The following is a 20791-nucleotide window of genomic DNA, read 5'->3' on the forward strand; positions in this document are numbered from 1 at the left end:
TCTCTGCAGGGCTTCCCAGGTGGCTCTGTGGGTAAAGAAATTTGCCTAGAGTTTGATCCCTGGGTCAGGAAGATCCCTTGGAGGAGGAAATGGCAACCCACTTCAGTATTCCTGCCTGGGAAACCCCATGGACAGAGGAGCCTGGGGGGCCACGGTCCACGGGGGTCGCAGAGAGTCAGACTAAAATGAAGCGACTCAGCACACTCAGCAAGCACGTAGTCTCCGCAATTTACTGTCAAATGGCTCGGGAAGAAACTAGCAAAACCACCCCACCCACTGCATATGGGTAGGTGAAACAAACTTAACTCTGCATGTGAAATGTATGAGGCATATGTGTGCGTACACACATGTAATAATGAGTGACCGCTATGTGCTGGGCGGGCATTCTTAAAGCTGTGTCCACCTGCGTGGCACTGTTGGTGGAGCTGGCAGCCGAGCCCCAGCACACACAAGGCAGGAGGGGCTGGAGGCAGGGAGAAACTCCTTGCGGGATTTGGATATTTCTAGAAGAAACGGGAAGGTCTCTAAGGGACGGACAAAGAGTGTCACACACCCAGAGGCTCCGGCCCCAGTGGGGTCCGCCGAACAGCCCCAAGGGCCAGGCGAATGCTGCCTCCAAGTCCGGGCCTTACTGCAGGCAGGGGACCCCAAGGCGGGGCCTGTGTTTACTTAACAAAGGAGGGAAAGCGCATCTCTGGCAGGAGGCTGGCTTGTGAGGATAGCTCGGAAATGAGTGTCTGGCAGGAGATCGGCGTCGGCTGGGCCATGATGAACGTTAACTCCCAAAGAACGTCTGAGAAACTGAGGTGTGAAGAAAGAAATGAGGAGGTCAAGGGGGGAGCCATGTCTCTCAACCAAGAGCTCGGAGACCCCACCAAGCGAGGGTTGGGGGTGGTCTCTCATGACAAAAGGACAGCTCGGGGAGGCCGAGGGCGGGGCTGGAGAAACAGTGAGAGGAAGGACGTGGGATCGGCCTGGCCAGTTGGCAGTCATGTTTGTCAAGCTGCTAGTGGAGTGACCCTCCGGGCCACCAAAAGACAAACGCGCTTCCTAACAACATTAACAAGGAGGAAATGACTAGGGTGGGTGGTCTCTGGGAACTAAACACAGAAATGGTATCCTGGAAATCCCTCAGAGGAGAGCTATAGATGACTGAGCACCAAAGGAAGGGGTTCAGGAGCACCCGTGAGCTAGAGGGCAACCTATGAGGGCAGAGCCCCAGAGGACCCTCAGAAGCACCCTATTTGGGCAGAACTCACTTTGAGGAGGTTAGAAGCATGTTTGAGTATGCCCAAGCTTAACACGCTTTCAGGTTGAAATGCTACCGCCCCCTAGAGGTTGCGAGTCTTCTAGTCCAAATTTGTACTCATCTGTAAACTATAATTAACTCGGATTCGTTCTAGTGCAAGTATCTGCAGATGCCTTTGAAGTCTCTTCCAGGCTCATGATTCTATAATAGGAAAAGGGCAGTGTGTGGAGTCAGCTGTTTCTCATTGCCAGCGAGGACGGACGAGGAGGGGATGTCTTAAATGGTAGCCGGAAAAACTTAAGGCTGGAAAATGAAAATTTCCAAAAAAGAAGTTTTGTTTAAACACTGGATAACAGACTCCTGATAAGACTTAAAAGGTATTTTCCCTGAATTCTCCAAAATGGGGGGAATCGAGCCTTGGGAGTTGTTTCAGTACAAAACTTAACCCCAAAGTTTTGGAGGGAAAGGTTGAAAACAAATGACCACGGAAGACATGCTGCTGGTGAGAACACCCCAACACCAGCTGTCCCTGCTCATCAAGCCCCTGGGCGGACCCTGGTCCTTCTGCTAAGGCCGCCTGGCTGCCGCTTCCCAGTTGAAGTGTCCTCTCTGGGTCTGCGGGGCCGGGCTCCACTGGGACGTCCTGTTCCTTACCCTCAGGCCAGGCTCCTTGGGGACAGCAGGAACCCTCTCTTCCCCACTCAGGGAAGTGACGTCTAACGTTCCAGGCTCCTTACAGCGTGGCCTCCTCTGCTTTGGTTTGTCTGAAAAATTCTAGGAGGTAAATGGAAACCGATGTTACAGAATGCTCTGGCCACAGGGTCTCCTGACGCGGTGGTGCTGCTCAGATGGCTGTGCTGTTTCCTCACTCACGGCCCTCTGCACAGGACCTGTCGGGTCAGCGCTGCAGAAGAGCCGCTGGGCCCCACCGAGGTGCTCTCCTTGAAGCCACGGCGTGCCTGCAGTTAAGCTGCAAGGTGGGCCTCCCAGACTCCCGGGGCACTGCTTCACCCCTGCCCCTGCCTCTCTGAACCATTTCTCAGGCTCTCTCTTCGCTGCTCCCAGCCTGGCGGGCTGTGTGTCTCTGGAGGGTGTGTGTCTGTGAATGCATCCTCCTCCTTCCTGTGAGCTTTCGGGCGTCTCCCCTTGCTAACAAGAGGCAGCCAGCACAGCAGGGGTGGTGGGGTGTCGGTGCTGGGGCGCCCTCTCCTCTGGACGCCTGCTCTGAAGGACCGAGAGCAGAGGAGTTAAGAGGGCTTGATGAGCAGCCCCTGGGCAGGGACTGAAACTAACCCGTCACCTCAAAGTGGAGTGGAGACACGGTGACTTGAGAAGAATGCCGGAAGCATTTCTGTGAAGGGGAGCAGTGCTTATGCAACCTAAAGAATGCCCTGCGAGCTCACAAATGTGGTGACTGGCGGGGAAGGGAGGGCCGAGCGGAGGCTTGCTGTCCTGGTAAGAGGTCACACACGTCGACCTTCTGGCCTGGTGTTCTGACATGGGCTGGGGTTTCTGTTACCAGAAGACGTAACCAGAATTTAAACTCCCCCGGCTCCTACTTTCCAGTCACGTTCTCGGAGGACACAGAACTCCCTTGGGCTCCCCAGCCCTCCTGGGCCCCGTCTGCATCTCCGTGTCACAGGGGACGCATGCTCACCGCGCTGAAGCCTGGGACCTCGAGGGAGCAGTCGGCCTGCTGCCGCAGCCAGTCCAGCAGGCTCTTGCTGGGAATGGCTTTCTCGGCGGGGCTGCTAGCGGCCGGGGTCGGCTCCGGGGTCGACGTGGCGGGCACCGGCCCTTCGGGAGGGTGTGGGGTGCTCAGGGGAGCCTGTCCTGGGTCTTCGTGGACTTCCTGGATGGAGGGAAGATGAGGATGTGCCCTTCACCGTGACAGAATGAAAACTGGTTTCTTAAAGGACTCTTCCCACCAGAACAGGACCGCCCGTGCTAGAGTGATCCCCGCCACGAGTTCCTGACGTGGCAGGAGACCCCTCCATCCGACTGCTCTCCTCCCCCCTTGGCTCCGTGGTGGCCTATGTGCCATCCTACCTGCTCAGGCTCCCTCCTGCCATCTTCATCACCAGCACGGACTGTCCCCGTGACACTGGCCACCGCACTTTGCTTCCCCATGGCACTTGTCACAGGTTTTCACGTATCAGAGAGTGCCACCCTGCAATCGACTCACCTGGTTCTCCCTCTGCATATGTACCCGCCCGTGTCCCCAGTGCCTGTATGGGGTCTACTAATGACATATATCAGTGCTAAATGTCTCCATAAGACCTTCAAAATACTCTGAAGCCAAGAAAAAATACTTCACGTACTCAACTGGAATTCTATGATCACGACAGGGAAAACTACAGCTTTGCGCTGCTGAAAAATGAGACCACTTTCTTAAAGGCACTGGGGACCTGGGAAGGGAAAGAACCTGCCATTTCAGCTTCCCAAATGATAGAGAAAATCAAAGAGAAAGACATCTAGCAAACGATACAGCAGAGCTCCCTAGCTGCAGAGGACCGAGTCACTGCTTTGGTTCCCTGGTTTGCCATTTTTGCCTGGGTATCTCGGGCAAATCATTTAATGCTTTTAAGTCTCAGCTCGCTCATTTCCAAAACGGGAACGGTAACCACACCTTCACAGTGTTGCTGTGGACATCATACAGGGCAATCATGTAAAACCCTCAACGCAGTGCCTGCCAGAGGCACTCAACACTCGTCACTATCATTCCTTTTAAAGTAGCAAGAAAGCAAGAAATGTCGTTTCCTGCTTCAGAGCCTGAAATCCAATAAATGGGACAAATCAAAACACAAAGAGAGAAGTCAGTGGTCTCTGACACAGTAAGCAAAGTCAGAGGGGATCTCTTGGGCACTTCTCTGTTTCTGACAAGGATTTCTATGTGACCTCAGCAAAAGCTCGCAGTGACCCTCGGTGGTAGAAAGCTGTGGCCCCAGTTTAGAGAGGAGCAGAGCAGGGCTCGATGATGAGCCCAAGGTCACCCAGCAGGTCAAGCAGCAGCCGAGCCAGGACTGATGTTCAGGACGTCCTGACCCCCAAGCCCCTGCTCCTGGAAAGCCCGCTGCTGCAGACCCAGCCCTACTCCTGCTTCACTGCTTTGATCCCCGGGGGCTCCGAGGCCCTGGAGGCTGGGCGGTTTCTCTGTGAAATGGGGAGACCTCCCAACTCTGTCTTCAGGGTGCAGGCAGGTTAAGAGCCCTCGATGGACTAATATCTATTTCTAGAAAAGACTGAGGACAACTGATGACAAGAGGGAACAAGCAGGACAGCTGAAACAGGGAAAAAGGTCCATAAATCAAAAGCTGTTGTGTCTGAGGAAGAAGCGTCTGCTGCTCAGTGTACAGAGGTCAAATGTGCACCTCATATACCCACCAAGATGCCCGCCTGCAGGGTCTGCTCCTTCAGGAAGATGAGGTCCACCCCTCCGTCAACATGTTTCCGCCTTCCTCTCCGCCTCCTGGAGGCAGTGTCGTCTCTCCTGAGGCTTCCGTTGACGATCTGTCCAGTCACTGGGTGGATCAGGCCAGCTTGCAGGATGCCCGACAAGTCCATGCCAAGGGCTCCTTGCAGTGAACCGATAGCCCCAATCTTGGGGGTGCTGGCACTCATTGGGAAAGGGGATGTGGCCCCCGGGGACCCCTCTGACGGGCAGGAGAGGTCTATGGCTGACTCTCCATGCCAGCCGTTGAGGACGATAGGGGGGTGCCCGTGGGGGGCTGGGAACTGCTCCAGGCTCCGCGTCTTCGCGTCCCTCTCTACCTCGAACTCGTAAGGACGCCTGTGCTTCTGTTCATCCTTTGTGAAAACCGGAGCCAAGAAGTTCTCCTGCAAACACACAGACGTGGCAAGAGAGGTCTGAATGTCACCTCTGTGGCTCAATGCCGGCTCTGTCTCCGCCCCAACTTCCTTGGGACTAGTAATCACCTTCTTGGAACTTCTTTCAACTCAAGCCTTCTCAAACTTCAGTATCTACTCGCCTGGATAGCTTGTTAAAATGCAGATTCCATTTCAGTGGGCCTGGGCTTCTGCATTTCTAACAAGTTCCCAGGTACTGCGAAAGCTCCCAGTCCACGAACTACACTTGTAATTGCCAAGATCATAGTTTAGGGAATCTCTACCTCAGCTGTACATCAGAATCAACTGGGCAGTTAAAAAATTTAAAAAAAGCCAATACCAAGTCTGCACCCTGGACCAACCCAACCAGAACCTGGAGCTTCTCAAGGCCCCCAGTGGAGTTCAATGTGCAGCAAAGAGCTAGTATGCTACCTACCTGCCTTAAACTTGAGTCCTTGAGTTTTCACTTGCGTTTAGAAACCTCAAATAAAACTCACTCCACTGTTGACATCCCCCATTTCTTTTTAAAAAATACCTTAAAAATTTATGTATCTATTTGGTTGTGTCGGGTCTTAGCTGTGGCTCTCAGATCTTTGTTGTGGCACACAGGCTCACCAGCCATGGAACGTGGGCTTAGTTGCTCTGCAGTATGTGGGATCTTAATGCCCTGGCCAGAGATCAAACCTGAATCCTCTGCTTTACAAGGCAGATTCTTAACCGCTGGACCACCAGGGAAGTGTCTGACTTCCTTCATTTCTATTGGCTTCTACCGTTCCCAGTCCTCATGTATTCACCCCTCCCTTTCCTCATATAGTCATCTGTCATCAAGCCACGTCCATTAACTCCCTCCTTTTCTTTGGATCCACTCCTGCCACTAAGCTGATCGAGAACTTACCTTGTCCTCAAGTGCCCATCTGCCTCCCCACCCCAGAGGTATGCCCCCTCCTGCCCCCATCGCCCACAAACCAGCACACCACTCCCACTGAGCTGCAAACCTACTCTCATCACGCACTTCCCGGCTCCAAGATTCGAATGAATCACTCAATCAAGAAGTGCAAAGTGTCGTCTTCCTTTGTCTCAAGGTCAGACACCGCATTCTCAGGGGCTCACCTTCTGCATCTGGGCCGCCAATGCTGCACCATTGCTGAAGCTGTGCTCTGAGGCCTCTGGCTCCGAGAGGCCGCCTCGGGGACCAGCGCTGCCGGCTAACAACGGGGTGGGCAGTGCGCCCGAGGGCTCATGCTGCTGGCTGGAGGGCCACTTCCCCTTTAACACCACGTGACAGATGTTATCTAGGCGGTTGATTATCACGCGATCCTATAAAAAAGCACACAAGCTCTGAGGAGGAAGTACTAAGTTATCCAAGTTTACAAAGTCCCTTGAAATCAAGCGGCACGTTTTCTAACCAGAAGGAGCTGATTAGAAGGGGGTGCACACGAAGGGACTCACTTTTCAAGTCTTAAAAGAAATGGCGCAGTCTGGACAATGAAGATGAAAAGCTGCAGGACTGTAAATAACGAAGATGCACTGAACACTTTGGTCTTATGGTCTAATTGTGGTCCCGATACCTTTAAAGTCATGTAACGAATATCTTTTAAAGATATTAAACATTTGTCTGAGTTGGTGACTCAGAAAGATTCTAAGAGGTTTAATATAAAGGATTCAAAAGCTGAGGATACTCTGAGTGGGGCATGCAAGCTCCGGGAGGTACCTTCGGCCACTCGGAGAATGAATAGAGCGTTTTCTCCTGGAGCAGCTGAGCAATGGTGGGAGCCCGCGCCTCTTGCAGGTCGTCCCCGAGGTCTCCCGCGACGCCCGAGGTCGAGCTCTTGCTCTCCTCCTCAGAGTACTTCCCTGGATAATCTGGGAAGAAAGGTTTTTTTTTTTTTTTTTTAAAAAATGAGACAGGTAGTTGGAAGACTGGAATGATCTGAAAGATCAGGACATCTGAGCTTTATTTTTTGGCCGCACTGGACAGGCGACCTGAGTTTCCCAACCAAGGATTGGACCCACGCCCCCCACCCCCTGAATTGGAAGGCTGGCGTCTTAACCACTGGACTGCCAGGGAAGTCCCTCATCTTCCTAAACACTGGCCTATTGTATGCTTATTTATTTTAAACTGATTAATTACCATGTCTTCTATTTCCAGAAGCACTCTATCAGTTAAGCCATAAAGCCACATCCTGCTCCAAGGCTACCCAAGCAAATCATCTGATAAGAGTCTTCATCGGTAACCAAACAACACTGGATGACTGCAAAGACTTCCCCACTTGGTGTGGGTGAGAGGGAAGTGAACACTGTGCTTTGATACAGTGGCAGGGATGGCGTGGGAAATGGAACATGGCAAGAGGCTGAGATTAATGAGGGAGGAGGAAAAGTCCTGAAATTTACAATGAAGGTAAACAGACCTGATTTATGCTAAAAAATGATGCAAAGACACCTAGGACATTCAACATCACTGACAGAAACAAATGGAAATGTGACTCATTCTTTCAGTCTTCAGTGATGAAAGTTTATTATCAGCTGTAGAATGGATCTTTAGCCATCATCCGCTTCACAGTGCTGACAGGAGACGAACTGAGTGTAGGAAAAGCTGTGGGCCTCTTCCGCAGTGAGACGACGGGGCGTCCACCCTCTGCAGTGTGGAGGTCTCACTGCTGACTGTGTACCAAGTCCCCCAGGGGGCCGCAGGGACCCCTCCCCAGAAGCAGCACCTCGCCAGGCCAGGGGATTCAAGGATAAACAGGACAGTGTGGCGGCTCTGGCCTTCTAGGCTCTTAACAGCTCCACGAGGGGCAGGCAGCAGGGAAAAACACTAATAATAAACGAACAGTTTCAATTATAAACCATGGTGAGGACCATAAAGGGAAAGAAACAAGGTGCCTTGATAGGGAAGGAGGAGGAAAAAAGCTGCTGGTAGAAGGGGCCTCTCAGACAAGAGACCACCCAGGAAGAGGCAGTGGCGGGGGAGGGGTGCGCACGACTTGCTGAGCAACAAGGTGGGGGGGTCAAGTATATACAAAGATAGGGCGGCGGTGGTGGGGTGGGGGCAGGACCATCACCATCATGCTGAGCTCTTTGGCCTGGGACAGAAAATCCAAATTATTCTAGATCCAATGGGGGCGCACCCCTGTCATGTTTTAAGCAGAGAAGGTGAATTTAAATTTTGAGAAAAGAACACAGCGCAGCGTGAGAAGGAGTCAGGAAAGAAGAGGCTGGTCCCCCAGCTAGGCCAGAGACTGCTCCTTTGGGCGCAGAGAACCAGGCTGAGAGACAGGGAGGGCCCTCTTGGCCCCCACTGAGCCCACACCCCGGGTACGGAGGAACCCTTCTGGGGTCTGCCAGAGCTCCTTTAAAGCACTGGTGCAAGGGACTCCCCACCGCTGAGTGTGTGGAATGCTAACCAGAGCTTATCAAGTTCACTGCTGCCTCCCAGCCCCGCACAGCCCGGCCCCACGGCCAGAGAGGACCGAGCACCTCCTCTAACCCATTGTTGCTGGATTGCCTGTGTTCCCAGGACTGAGTAGTTGGTGATTTCCCCCATGACAGAGTTCAAAGAGCAAGGTGTACATATAGCCCCGCGTCTGGCAGGGACCCTTTGTGGCCTGGGGCGAGGAGGGTGGGCAGGTCAGGGCTGGCTCCTCCTGGGGCAGCTGAAGCCACAGGGGTGATGCTGCTCCTTGCGGTACAGCATCTCTGGCCTCAGCCTGGCTAGTGGACACACTTTAACTTGGATTCAGAACCCTTCCCAAGAGAGTCAGCAATCACAAGGCAGAAGCCACAGGTGGGAGCTCAGAAATAAAAAGGAAGTCGGACAGCCCGGGGAGCAGAGCAGGCTCTGCTCTCTCTTTCCCACTTTAGAGCAGGGGTACCCAACATTTTTGGAGCCAGGGACCAGTTTCGTGGAGTAGTGACCTGGCGGTTGGGATGGGTGGAGGATGTTAATGCAAGCAATGGGGGTGGGGGTGGGCACGCTTGTAAAATACAGATGAAGCTTTGCTCGCCCACTGCTCGCCTCTGGCTGTGTGGCCTGCGGACCCTCAGCTTTGGAAGAAGTCACTGTTCCATGTGGGAGGGGCGGCCCGTCTGAATCCCTGTGTAATAAAACACATGGGCCCTGGCACCAGGCCAGCCGCCAACAGGGTACTCTTTTGTTTTTTTTTCTGACAAGGATAAATAAGAACTATCTTTTGTTCACCCTAATATGCCCTCTTGGGTTTGAAGACATAAAAACAACAGTGAAAAACTTAAAAACCGTTTGTTGTTGATCAGGATTTCTAATCACTATATTCATATCCACATAAAGCATATGCTAATCTCAGGTCACCTAGGTTCTTAACATTTTCAAATCCTTTCCTTACCTAAGATTTCCCTTTATCAAAAGATCAAGCCTCTTTGCCTTTTTGTTAAGTTCCATGGAATTTGGTTATTCTTTTTTTTTTTTTTTTACTTAAAAAAACTATTCATTTATTTGGTTGCATTGGGTCTCAGCTGTGATACTCGAGATCTTTAGTTGCAGCATGTGGGATCTAGTTCCCTCACCAAGGATTGAACCAGAGCCCCATGCATCTAGAGCATGGAGTGTTGGCCACTGAACCACCAAGGAAGTTCCCTAATTTGGTTATTCTTATTTCTGTTGAGTTACTCAAAGGAATCTCAATACAATGCACTGACATTACAACACAGGGTTTTGACAATTAAGTTAAGTGAAAACTGCTCAGTAGTGTCAGACTCTGCAACCCCATGGACTACACAGTTCACGGAATTCTCCAGGCCGGAATACTGGAGCGGGGTAGCCTTTCCCTTCTCCAGGGGATCTTCCCAACTCAGGGATTGAATCTAGATCTCATGCATTGCAGATGGATTCTTTACCGAGCTGAGCCACCAGGGAAGCCCAAGAATACTGGAGTGGGCAGCCTATCCCATCTCCAGGGGATCTTCCCGACCCAGGAATCAAACCAGGGTCTCCTGCATTGTAGGCAGATTCTTTACCAGCTGAGCTACCGGGGAAGCCTAACCTTACTAAAGATCAGAGTTATTTTTGTGGAGTTCCTGGAAAATGACCCGCATCTCTGTTAAACTGCAGGTTCCTGGCGTTCCCTGGCTGTTCTACTTCACCCAGTTTCAGCACCCTACCTGGTGGAAGAACAAATTCTTTCCCCTCGACGTCCTATACGTTATCTCACATATACTGGCACACAGCCCCTGCCCAGACCACGCAGCTGATGCAGCCAAGGTGCTACAGTCATCCTTAGCTTTCTGGAATGATCAGATGTAAGCTACTCTGCCTCAATTTCAGAATAAGCCCTGTAGCCTTCGTGTTTAAACATATGGTGGGTGTAAGAGATCAGTTTCAGAAGTGGTAGAACTCTCACCAGCCCCTACACACTTGCCCTCCCCAGCCTGGGAGAACTGGTTCATCCAAGACACAAGATCCCACACGCGGTACCTTGACTCTGGCAGTTCCCGTCTTTATCGAACTCCTCTTTACTCTCATAATCCATGTCTTCCGGCTTGAGCTCACTCCCTTCAGGATACGGAGGAAGACCTTGGTTCCCTTCTGTGTTCTCTTTCCAGGAATCCTTCAAAAGTTCCTGCTTCACTTGGAACAGCTCGGGTGGGACAGCAGTGGGCTCACCCCTCATTGTGACATTATTGGCTTTGCTTATGAAGGGGTCTGGGGGGTAAGCCTGGGGTTTCTCCACTTCAAACTCGTCCTTCTCGAGGCCACGTGCCCACCTCTCCATGTGTTTGCAGTGACACTGACAGGCTGCGGGAAGGAAAGGGCCCTGAAGTCCAAGAGGCTGGCTTCTGGCCTCCGTGCTCCCTTTCTTGGCTTCCTCTGTGAGGAAGCCGGCCAGGCTCTGCTCCCCTGCCATGCGGGTGGTGGGCTCGCTGAGAGGCGACGCCGCCAGCCTTTCCCGCCTGCCTGCGGCCAGCTCGAGGCTTTCCTCCTCGTTTTCGTCCTCGTCCTCCTCCTCGTCGCTGTGGTTCGGACCCAAAACCAATTTGCTTTCTAAGCTTTTGCTTTCTAGTAAGTCGATTAGCTGCTGGTCAGATGACATGTTTCTTCTGGAGTCGCAGACACTCAGGTTGCACATGTCGACGAACCCGCTCTCATTCCCTGGGTCCAAAGAAGGGGAGGCGAAGCAGTTGGAGCCCAGCCGCCCGATGCTTTCAGGTCTCAGCCCGGCCTCACTGCAGCCGAGTTCCCCTTCCTTTGAAAGAGACATCAACAGGTGTTTCTCGTTTTTAATGTTCATCTGAGCTACTCCTGCTTCTAAAGTTTCCATAAAAGAGGAATCTGAGGCTATTTTTGCCTCGTGGCCCCGGGTCTGGCAGTCCCCGTCTCTGCCTGCGGAGATGGCCGCGGTGTCTTGCCTGGACTCAGTACTGGCACCCGGGCTGCCCTGAAAAGGGCCTGCCTCCTGGCTTAGCGCCTTCTTCCCGTACATCATGCTCTCCAAGGACCCAGGCAGCAGACTCTCGTCATGGGTGAGGGAAAGGACATCCTGAGTTTTAGACATGAAGCTTTCACAGGTCATGTCAGATAAGCTGCCCCTGGGCGGACCAAGGTGATCATCTCTACCTTCGATTTTCACGAGGTTCTCGGGTTCGTTTTCAAGGGACTCGGAAGTCTGGCTCATGTGCGTATAGGCCAGAGACTCATACAGCTTGGAGTTGGTCTGGTAGAGGCAACAGAGACTCTCTGGGGCCTGGGGGTCAGGTGTTTTGTGCTGGGCGTAGTTCCTGTAGGCGTCCAGGAAGGACAGCTGGGGGTCAGTCATGACGTAGTAGTCGGTGCGGTTCAGGCCGTGCTTGGCAGTGCCGATCAGCAGGTCGCGGTCGTGCTTCCCGCACTCCCACCAGACAGGCAGGTAGAGGCTGGGCCTGCATAGCTGCAGGCGCTCGTGCAGCTGAGGACATGTGAGCACCTGCTCCCGGACCTTCCGCAGCAGCTCGATGCGGTACAGTGTTCTCGCAGCCCGCTCTTCCGTGATGGGTTCCACGTAGATGCTGGGATCCAGGGGGCCTGCGAGGGAGAACACAGAGCCCGTCACTTAAGCGGGGGGGGGGGCCCTCGGATTCCTCTGCCCACCTGAGCCCCTGCATCCTTGATCTCACAGTTTGACCATCTGGCCCTGAGCAAGGCAGGGCCTTAGTGGCCCCTCAAAGATGAAAAACTGAAACAGGAGGGAAAGATTTATGAAACTTGGACAGACCCACTGAGGGTAAAAGGACAGCAGGAACACTCCAGTTCTGGAAATATTACTTCCTGATCAGTAAGCCTGTACTAAGGGCCTTCTCACTAGATACTTTACGATGCTGTTTAGGTCTCACAAGACCTCTAGCTACACCAGCATCCCTGTGTGAGGATGAGGAAAGAGGCTCAGACAACCCGACTTGCTCAAGGTGTCTGAACCAGAATGCCAGTCTAGGTCTTGTCACGTGACTCTGAGATCCAGTCTACATAGCTCCCTGGTTTTACTGAAAACTGCCCAACTGTGCCGCCAGGGGGGCAAAAGGTGGGGTGCCGGAACATGCTGCCGTCCATCAGCCCAGAACCCATGCTGAGTAGGCTCAATGTTTGCTTCCGCTTTTTCTAGAATGTAGTACTATGGTCCAGAGTGAGTGAATCCATTACATTGAGACTGAAGCGAGGCCAGGGGGAAAGCTGGCGCAAATTCCCACTAGGAAGAAATTTCTCAGACGGGGCCTGTACTGGAGCACAGGAAGTTTAAGTGACAGGCCCATATTTTCCGTGGCTACAAGTCAACACACGAGAAAACATTTAAGATTTAGTCTAAGTGAAGTGCAGAGCTCACAGCAGGATAAATCTCTATGAGGCTAAAAAAAGAAAACAGTTCTGTGGCATTTTAATCTGAATTTCAATTTTTGGTGGAGTTACATCATTTTGGGAGAGAGATTTTATTTTATGAGGGTGGGCTCAATTAGCAGTGTGTGGGTTTGGGAAAACCCACTTGTTTTTATCTGAATTCTCCATGCAGTCTGTCTATAGCTAAAACTAAAGCAACTCTGTACCTTGAAAATAAGCTTTTACCCTCTCTGTCCCCCTGGAGAGAGAGTAACAGAGCATCCTCACCACCGTCCTTCCAGGCCGGCAGACGACAGACGCTGCGGCACATGGACACGAAGCTATAGAAATAGTGCTCCAGGCTCTCGTCCGACTTCTTGTCCAGACGGGAAATGACGCGAAACTGCGTCCAGTCAAAGGTTTTCTTCTCTTGATCGTAAATGACACCAAAGGAAGACACTGTTCTGTAGAAGTCAGCTTGCTCCCTCCTCGTCCACCTAGAGACAGAATCAGAAAGGAGAGGGGGCAGTTTTCCCTTGTGGCTTTTTTTTGTTGAAAAAAGCTTAAAACAACTACTTGCTGAGTGCCTAGTTGGAGAGTCTGTGAGGTTCACAGAGCAGGCAGAGCATATCTATTTTATTGTTTATTTTTATTTAAGTTGGGAGGAGTCACTTATAACAATAACAGCTCATTAGCCTACCACCACCTGCAAATTATGTGTGCATGCTTGCTATCTTTGGACTTATCAGTTTCAGAAATTACCCAGTTCATTTCCTCTTGTGGGAGATAAAGATTTTAATATAAAAATACTCTGTAGCCTTAAATATTCTGCCCATGACAACAGAGAATCATAGAATCCTGGAGGGATCTTTTGGACCATTAAATTCACTTCCTTCATTTTATAGATGGAGAAGCTGGTGTGGAGAGAGGCCGGGGTCTCCTCCCCTGGTCACACACCTCCCTGACTTTCATCTCACACGGGCTTTCTTCCTGGTCTTAATGTAAGTAGATGGGTGATCTTTCCTAGGACACAAAGGTTCTCTAGATTTTATACCCTGCAGGACTAAAATAATGACTTAAAGGAAATGGATTATTATTTCCCACAACAGTCTCTACCAGCTCTTGTACATGGTACTTGCTACCTCCGCAGGGACTCAGCTAGGAGTGGGGTGAGGGGTCAGTGGAGGAGTGAGAATAAGGGGGGAGGGGGCTCTGGTTCTCTCTTTGGAGCCAAATGAGAGAACTTTTCTCCTTGAATTACCAAATTTCATAAAGCCAGGAATATAGAGAAGTAATTGAACTCACTATGTGGTATTTCAATTCAGTGGACATTACAGTAAAAGGATTGATATATAGAAACTTGATCCTAAAGGAAATCAGTCCTGAATATTCATTGGAAGGACTTATGCTGAAGCTGAAACTCCAATATGTTGTTCACATGATGCGAAGAGCCAACTCATTAGAAAAGACCCTGATGTTGGGAAAGATTGAAGGCAGGAGAAGAAAGGGACAACAGAGGATGAGATGGTTGGATGGCATCACTGACGCGATGGACATGAGTTAGAGTAAGCTCTGGGAGTAGGATGGACAGGGAAGCCTGGTGTGCTGCAGTCCATGGGGTTGCAAAGAGTCAGACACGACTGAGCAACTGGACTGAACTGACTCCAAGACTGAACAACTGGACTGAACTGACTCAAAGAACATGAGCTTCACTGACCCGTTCTCGTGGCCCCAGCCCCAGTCTGTGCTGACCTTCGGCTGCCGTTTTTAGCTTAATTCTTAGATGGGCAAGTACCTCCTTCCTTTCCTCAGGGCTGGCATCTTATGGTAGTCACTGCTCTCAAAGGCTTGATAAGGACTGCTGGCTACGGCAAGGCCACTTCAGTGTGTGCTATTCATTTTGCTGCTAAAAGAGTATGACCTGATGCATGTGTTTAAACCACATCCCCAGAGACTGGGGTCCTGTTCACGCAAGTCTGGGAATTGCGAAGAGAGGATGTCCTAGATCTCACTGGACTCCTGGGCCAGCACGACACTACCACTGAGGTTGGATTTAACGGCCTCTAGAGACAGCTTGACTCCACACGAGAACATCAGACACACCTGCCCTCCAGCCATCAGTGTTTCTCTGGTCACCCTGACCCAGGGGGCAGCTCAGCATGCCCTCTTTTACCTCTTTTGGGCTTCCTTGTTGATGAGCTCCATCTCTGAGGACCTCCGGAACATCTCTTCCTGGACCCAATAGCCCTGGTTTCCTAGTCCCAGGACTTCAGGCCGGCAGAGCTCCTTGCGGTTACAGCGCTGGTAAATGGTGACCAAGCGTCGGAGACGAGCAGTGAGTGCGGATGAGACCGGCCAGGGCGATTTGTCTGGGTCGGAGCCATCCTGGGCTTCAAACATCAGTGAGGATATTAGTATTTATAGACAGAATTAAGAAGACTATGGAGACTGGGCTTTTTGGTGGTGGTTGTTGTTTCCCTTCGTTTAAAGAAAACTAAAGTGGACTCTGTAACTTAGTGGAAGTAGCTGATACCTAACAGCTTGGGAGCAAGGCACAGCTGGAAAGGCTGCAATGGTACTTCAGAAACAGCTTTGGGTGTGGTGGGCTCTGTTCTCTCTCAGATACAAGTTTGTGGGGGCAGAATGGACTCGAGGGTCTTGCTCTAAGATATGGGAGGCCTTCTCTATTTAGAACTATGGGTTTTTGTGTGGCTGGGCTTTCTAAGGACCAAAGCCTGCATAAAGTCTGGATTCAGAAAAATAATTGAAAGGACAAACCAAAATACTTCTAACTTTTCTCAAAAGAGAGAAAAAAAGAAAATCAATGAAATCATGATTTCTTTTCATCCTCAGAATCCATCCTGACTTTCATTTCACTGCCAGGCAGAGGAAGCTGGCCGGAGTCACATTAAAGCTCCATGTGCGACTCCAGCAGAGTTTGGTGAAGGTCAACTTTATTGGCTTTTAAAAACAACCTCCTTAAAAAAAACAGCATTTAAAAAAAAATTACGCATGAACTCCAGGATAACTACAAATGGAGATCTTATTTCTCTTTGCCTTCAGAAGGACACAGTCTCACCTGCCCGGGTATCATCCTTCTTTTCAGCAAAAAGGCCATCACCTCCGTCACTGGAACTCTCCTAGGGATAAATGAAGTTGAGTCATCTGCAAAACTGCAGTTCAGACACCCAGTCCCTGTACAGAAGAAGTAAAGATGCACAGGCAACATCTCCTACCCAAGAACATCTCAAAGATCAAGACGGTCCCTGATGAATAAAGCTTAACTTATGCACAGTCTTCCAAGAACCACAAAGCAGTTTATTTAAAATAAGCATTGTTTTCCCCCTGGAATTCTGTGGAATGATTCTGCCTGTAGAGAGAATGAGCTTGAAGAATGATGAACTGGCATGCTCCCCCTGGCAACTACATTTTACACACACTATTTTAATTGTGAACTTAAATATTTGCTTTACCGTCGTCGCTTGCAATCTAATACTGTCATTTCATAAAATATGTGCCTGCATCGTTGGGTTTTTGCTATGGGAAAGTGTCACACTCATGTTCATTATGCTGCATGTACTTTACAGCAATCGACACTATTTTCCTAAAACACGACTGCTCCAGACGGGAGACCTGATGGTGCAAAACTCCAGGAATTTAAAATTAAAATAGCAATCTGAAGCTCAGAAGCTGAAGTGATATCACAGGCACGGAGCTTATCCAAGTCAGAGTATATGTCAAGCTGGTTCTAATGGATTCCTCTCCAAAGGCTTGCTTGGTCTCAGGAAATGAACTTCAAAGGCTCCTCACACACTAGGCATGTGGGGGTTTGGGGAAGGGCAAAGAGCGAGTGCTAGTCTTCAACTAGACTCCGTTTTTAACATAAAAATTTTTTTATTTTTTTTAATGAAGTAAAGTGGACTTAACATAATAGTATTATATTAGTTTCAGGTGTACAACATAGTGATTTGATATCTCCTTATGTTATGAAATGATCCCCACTGTGGGTGTTATCTGTCACCACACAAAGTTATTCCAATATTCCTGACTACGTTCGCCATGTGGTAGGTTCCCCCATTCACACCCCCACGACTTATTATTTTATAAACGAAAGTTGGTGCTGCTTAATCTCCTTCACATAGTTCACCTATTTTTTCCCACCTAACGTACAGTGCTTCTGACGAGCATCTTAAGACCTGACCGATAGGTGAGAGTCAGCCCAGGATTCATGACTGCCGCCATGAGTGAGCACAGGGCCAGATCAGAAGGTTTAGCAATCCACAGCCTGTTGATGGTTTTTGTGTGGCCCTCGAGTTAAGAATGGGGTTTACATTGGAGGAGGAGGAAGGGAGAGGGGAGGAGGAGGAGAAGAAAGAGGCAAAGGAGGAGATGTGATGGAAGACTCTTCTGGCCCCCAGGCCTAAGATATTTACTGTCTGGTCCTTTACAGAAAACTGGGACCCACAGCCCAGGAGAGCCGTAACCTCGGGTCAGGAGGGATGGACAGATACTGACGACTGATGATACTTAAAATCCAAACCTCTCTCCTGGGCCCTTAATACCGTGGAAGGACCTGAAAGATAAAACCTTGAGAAGGCAGAGGAGCAAGGGTTCATTTTTGTGCTGGCATAGTGATAACTGCTGACGTTACCGAGAACTACATGTCACTGTGCAAAACCCTTTACATGGCTTCTCTCCTTTAGTCATCAGAACTGCCTCCCCAGGTAGAAAGAAAGAATTAGTATCCTCATTTTACAGATGCAGAAAACAAGTTCTAGGAAGTTCTGTAAGTTGCCAAGGTCACATGGCTACCAAAGGGCAGAGCTGGATTTTGAGCACAGGAGTCTGCGAAGGGCCTACACTACAACCACTGAGCTGTCCAAAAAAAGTCTCGGCTGAAAATGTGACTCAAAGAGTGAAACATATTTAGAGCTGGGGAACACTAGTTTAATCTCTCTCCTTTGGCCATACGACATCAGTGAAGGGAGGAAGCCTCAGGCTCATCGACTGCATTCTGAAGTGTCACTTAAATGTACCATCACAGCCTTTACCACTGTTTAGGGAGTTATAAGCAAAACCCAACCAGCCATGCCTTACATCCTTTCCTGCCACTGAGAACATTTTTGAGTATCCTCACAGTATCTATGAAGACCCTTTGAATGCTGAAAGCTATAATTATAGACACTTCTAGACTGAGAAATGTTCTAGCTGGGTTCTAGTCGGGGGGTTCCTTATGCCACGTAGGTGGCTGGTGTGAGCACACCACCACACCCTGAATCCACAGGGGTAGCTCCACGCAGCAGGTGGCAGACACACTTGACACGCAGGCTTCCTTTCCAGTCTCCCTAATGCTTTCTGTTGGCCTCAGGCAAACCCTCTCAAGTCAGGAAAGCTTCTGGGATCGGTAAGTGCCTCTCTGTCTCCTGCTCTCTCCTGATGGTAGGTCCCCTCTCTGGCAATGACAGAAAGGAGTAGATTTGGATGAGCAGCAGCCAAAGTGAAAAAGATGCCATAATCTTCAACATCACCAGTTTATTACCGGGATTGCGGGAAGCACACGGGAAGTCCTGCCTCTGAAGTCTGTGGCTGAACATTTCCTGGTTTCTGCCTCTGTGAATCAACCTGAAAGAAATACTCATCTTGGAAGAAGTGTGAATCCATCACTTCAAAGTACAGGGTCCCCGTAAGACCATCCACGCACAGGCAGTGGACTGGTTCCACCCTGCAGTCTCTCCATCCTGAGCCCACCTGTGTTTGGAGTCTGATTGTCTACTGCTCTCTGACCTTGGGCAAGCTGTTTGGAGCTTGCTCAAGCTTATTTCTTTGTTTGCAAAATGGAGGCAATAGTACTTTATAGGGCGATTGTGGTCAAGCTCATTTCATTTGCAAAATAGAGATGGTAGCACTTTACAGGGTGATTGTGGGGCACAGGTAAGTGATGATGTGAACTGTTTAACTACATGCTGGCACAAGGCAAATGCCTGACACATGGCAGCTGGGACTGAGGAGCAACCCACACATGGACCCAACTGCTGGGGGACCATCCAGTATGTCTTTCGTTCAACTAAAATGTGTCCTCTAAGGATGGCTTCATGACACAGTGGAAAACAACAGCAATAACAACTAAAGTCTATGGAGACCCAGGTAAATAAGTGGGTAAGATATCATACTGAGTACTTCATATGTGTTTTTCATTCATTCAAAATGACTAAATGACCCTTTTTAGACAGAAGTTGCAGAAGAGGAGGTTGATAATCTTATCGAATACTATAAATAGTTATTATAAGTGGTGAAGATGGAATTCAAACCTGGAAGGCCTGAACCGGGATGAGGAGCTCTAACCACTGACAAGTATGGTCTCGGGCGGGTGGAGACACACCTGGCTGAATCAAATGCACTGTCACTCTCTACCAGTATCTTAGCTCCGCATGGGTGCAGGGCTGTTTCCAGATTTGAGAACAGTGGATCCCCGTGCTTGTGGCTGCTCCTCCAGGCCTCGCTGCCTCCCACCTTTGGCCTGGGTAGGGGTGTGGGTGGGGGTGGTGGCAGCCCAGACCTGCAGGCCCAGGGAACTTCCTCTAGGCACTCACAAAACCCAAGGGCCAATGCAGAGGCCACAAGTGGCCTTCCCACATTTGTTTGTCAGGAACTGTGCTCGGTTCAGGCATTCAACAGTGCAAAAAGATAGAGTCCTTATCCCTCTAGAGCTCACGTTCTGGCAGTTACGAGAGATATTAATAAATACTGGCCATGCAGCGTGATAGGGCTTCTTCCCTGGTAGCACAGCAATAAAGAATCTGGCTGTCAATGCAGGAGACACGGGTTCGATCACTGGGTCAGGAAGATCCCCTGGAGACGCATGTGGCAACCCACTCTAGTATTCTTGCCTGGGAAATCCTATGGACACAGGACCCTGGTGGGCTATGGTCCGGGATCGCAGAGTTGGACACGACTTAGCGACTAAGCAAAAACAACATGCAATGTGATAAGTGTTCCGAAACACAGTGCGAAAATCAGCAAGAGTCACCAACCCTGCCAGACCCAAATCAGGCAGGAGGAAGACACCTGAGAGGTAACTTTTGAGCTTCAGATTGAAGGACACAAGAGTTTATGAGGAGAACATAGGAGCTCTCTGTGTAGAGGTTACACGATGCAGAAAGGCAGTTAAAAAGATCCCACAGCAGTTTTCATTTGTGGAAAAATCAAGCATCCTACGACCTTCATAAATTTCATGTATAAACTAGACACACATCAAATGTCATTAACAGAAAATTCAAGGATTTTACAACGGAAAGACTGCAGGATTTAGAAAAAGACGTGAGCGGAGAGACATTGCTCTTGGCTAGTATGACTTTTCTTGCAGCTCATTAAAACTATTTGATCTTCCCCCCGTCTAGAATGGGGATAAGAGTAACACCCAACTGAAAGGGAAACGTGCTTGGTAAGCCTGGAAGTACTCCAGCTACAGTCAAACATCACTATTTGAGTTCAGAGACCCCCTCAAGCTCTCAACTCCTAAGAACAGAGTTCTTGTTCAGCTCCTCACTGAAGTTTTCTTACAGTAGGATCTGACCATGTTAGGCATTAAGTTTCCCTGCAGAAGTTTTTTCCCAGGTCACTTGGCACATACCATCACCCTCCTTTACAGAGAGCACCTGCTGTAGGAAGCACTGCAGAGTGAGGACAAGACCCAGGAGTCAGGCACATGAACTTTACTATGAGTGGCCTTCAGAGCGGGGCCTGGCATGCAGCTGGTCTGCTTCTTCACACTGGCTGTTGCTGGGAGAAGGGGTGCATACCTGCAGCTAGAATAAAAATCAACCCTGAATATTCACTGGAAGGACTGATGCTGAAGCTGATGCTCCAGTACTTTGGCCAGC

At 50.1% G+C, this 20791-nt stretch overlaps 1 protein-coding gene across 5 annotated transcripts in view; it reads right to left on the bottom strand.

Annotated features, from left to right (window-relative positions):
* Positions 1 to 20791, bottom strand: part of CHD6 (chromodomain helicase DNA binding protein 6) — a 193912-nt gene that overhangs the window by 6158 nt on the left and 166963 nt on the right. For 4 of the 5 annotated variants that reach the window (XM_070472634.1, XM_070472635.1, XM_020869725.2 and 1 more), the window contains 9 exons: positions 15991 to 16051; positions 15085 to 15301; positions 13200 to 13408; positions 10545 to 12128; positions 6807 to 6958; positions 6206 to 6412; positions 4634 to 5086; positions 2907 to 3101; positions 1904 to 2023 (listed from right to left, as the gene is read on the bottom strand). In XM_070472634.1, the coding sequence (XP_070328735.1) occupies positions 1904 to 2023; positions 2907 to 3101; positions 4634 to 5086; positions 6206 to 6412; positions 6807 to 6958; positions 10545 to 12128; positions 13200 to 13408; positions 15085 to 15301; positions 15991 to 16051 (3198 nt within the window). Of the gene's footprint in view, positions 1 to 209; positions 802 to 1903; positions 2024 to 2906; positions 3102 to 4633; positions 5087 to 6205; positions 6413 to 6806; positions 6959 to 10544; positions 12129 to 13199; positions 13409 to 15084; positions 15302 to 15990; positions 16052 to 20791 lie in introns of those variants that run through there. The other variant, XM_070472636.1, reaches the window with a different exon arrangement.

Source organism: Odocoileus virginianus, chromosome 9 (assembly GCF_023699985.2).
Source record: "Odocoileus virginianus isolate 20LAN1187 ecotype Illinois chromosome 9, Ovbor_1.2, whole genome shotgun sequence".
Lineage (NCBI taxonomy): Eukaryota > Metazoa > Chordata > Mammalia > Artiodactyla > Cervidae > Odocoileus > Odocoileus virginianus.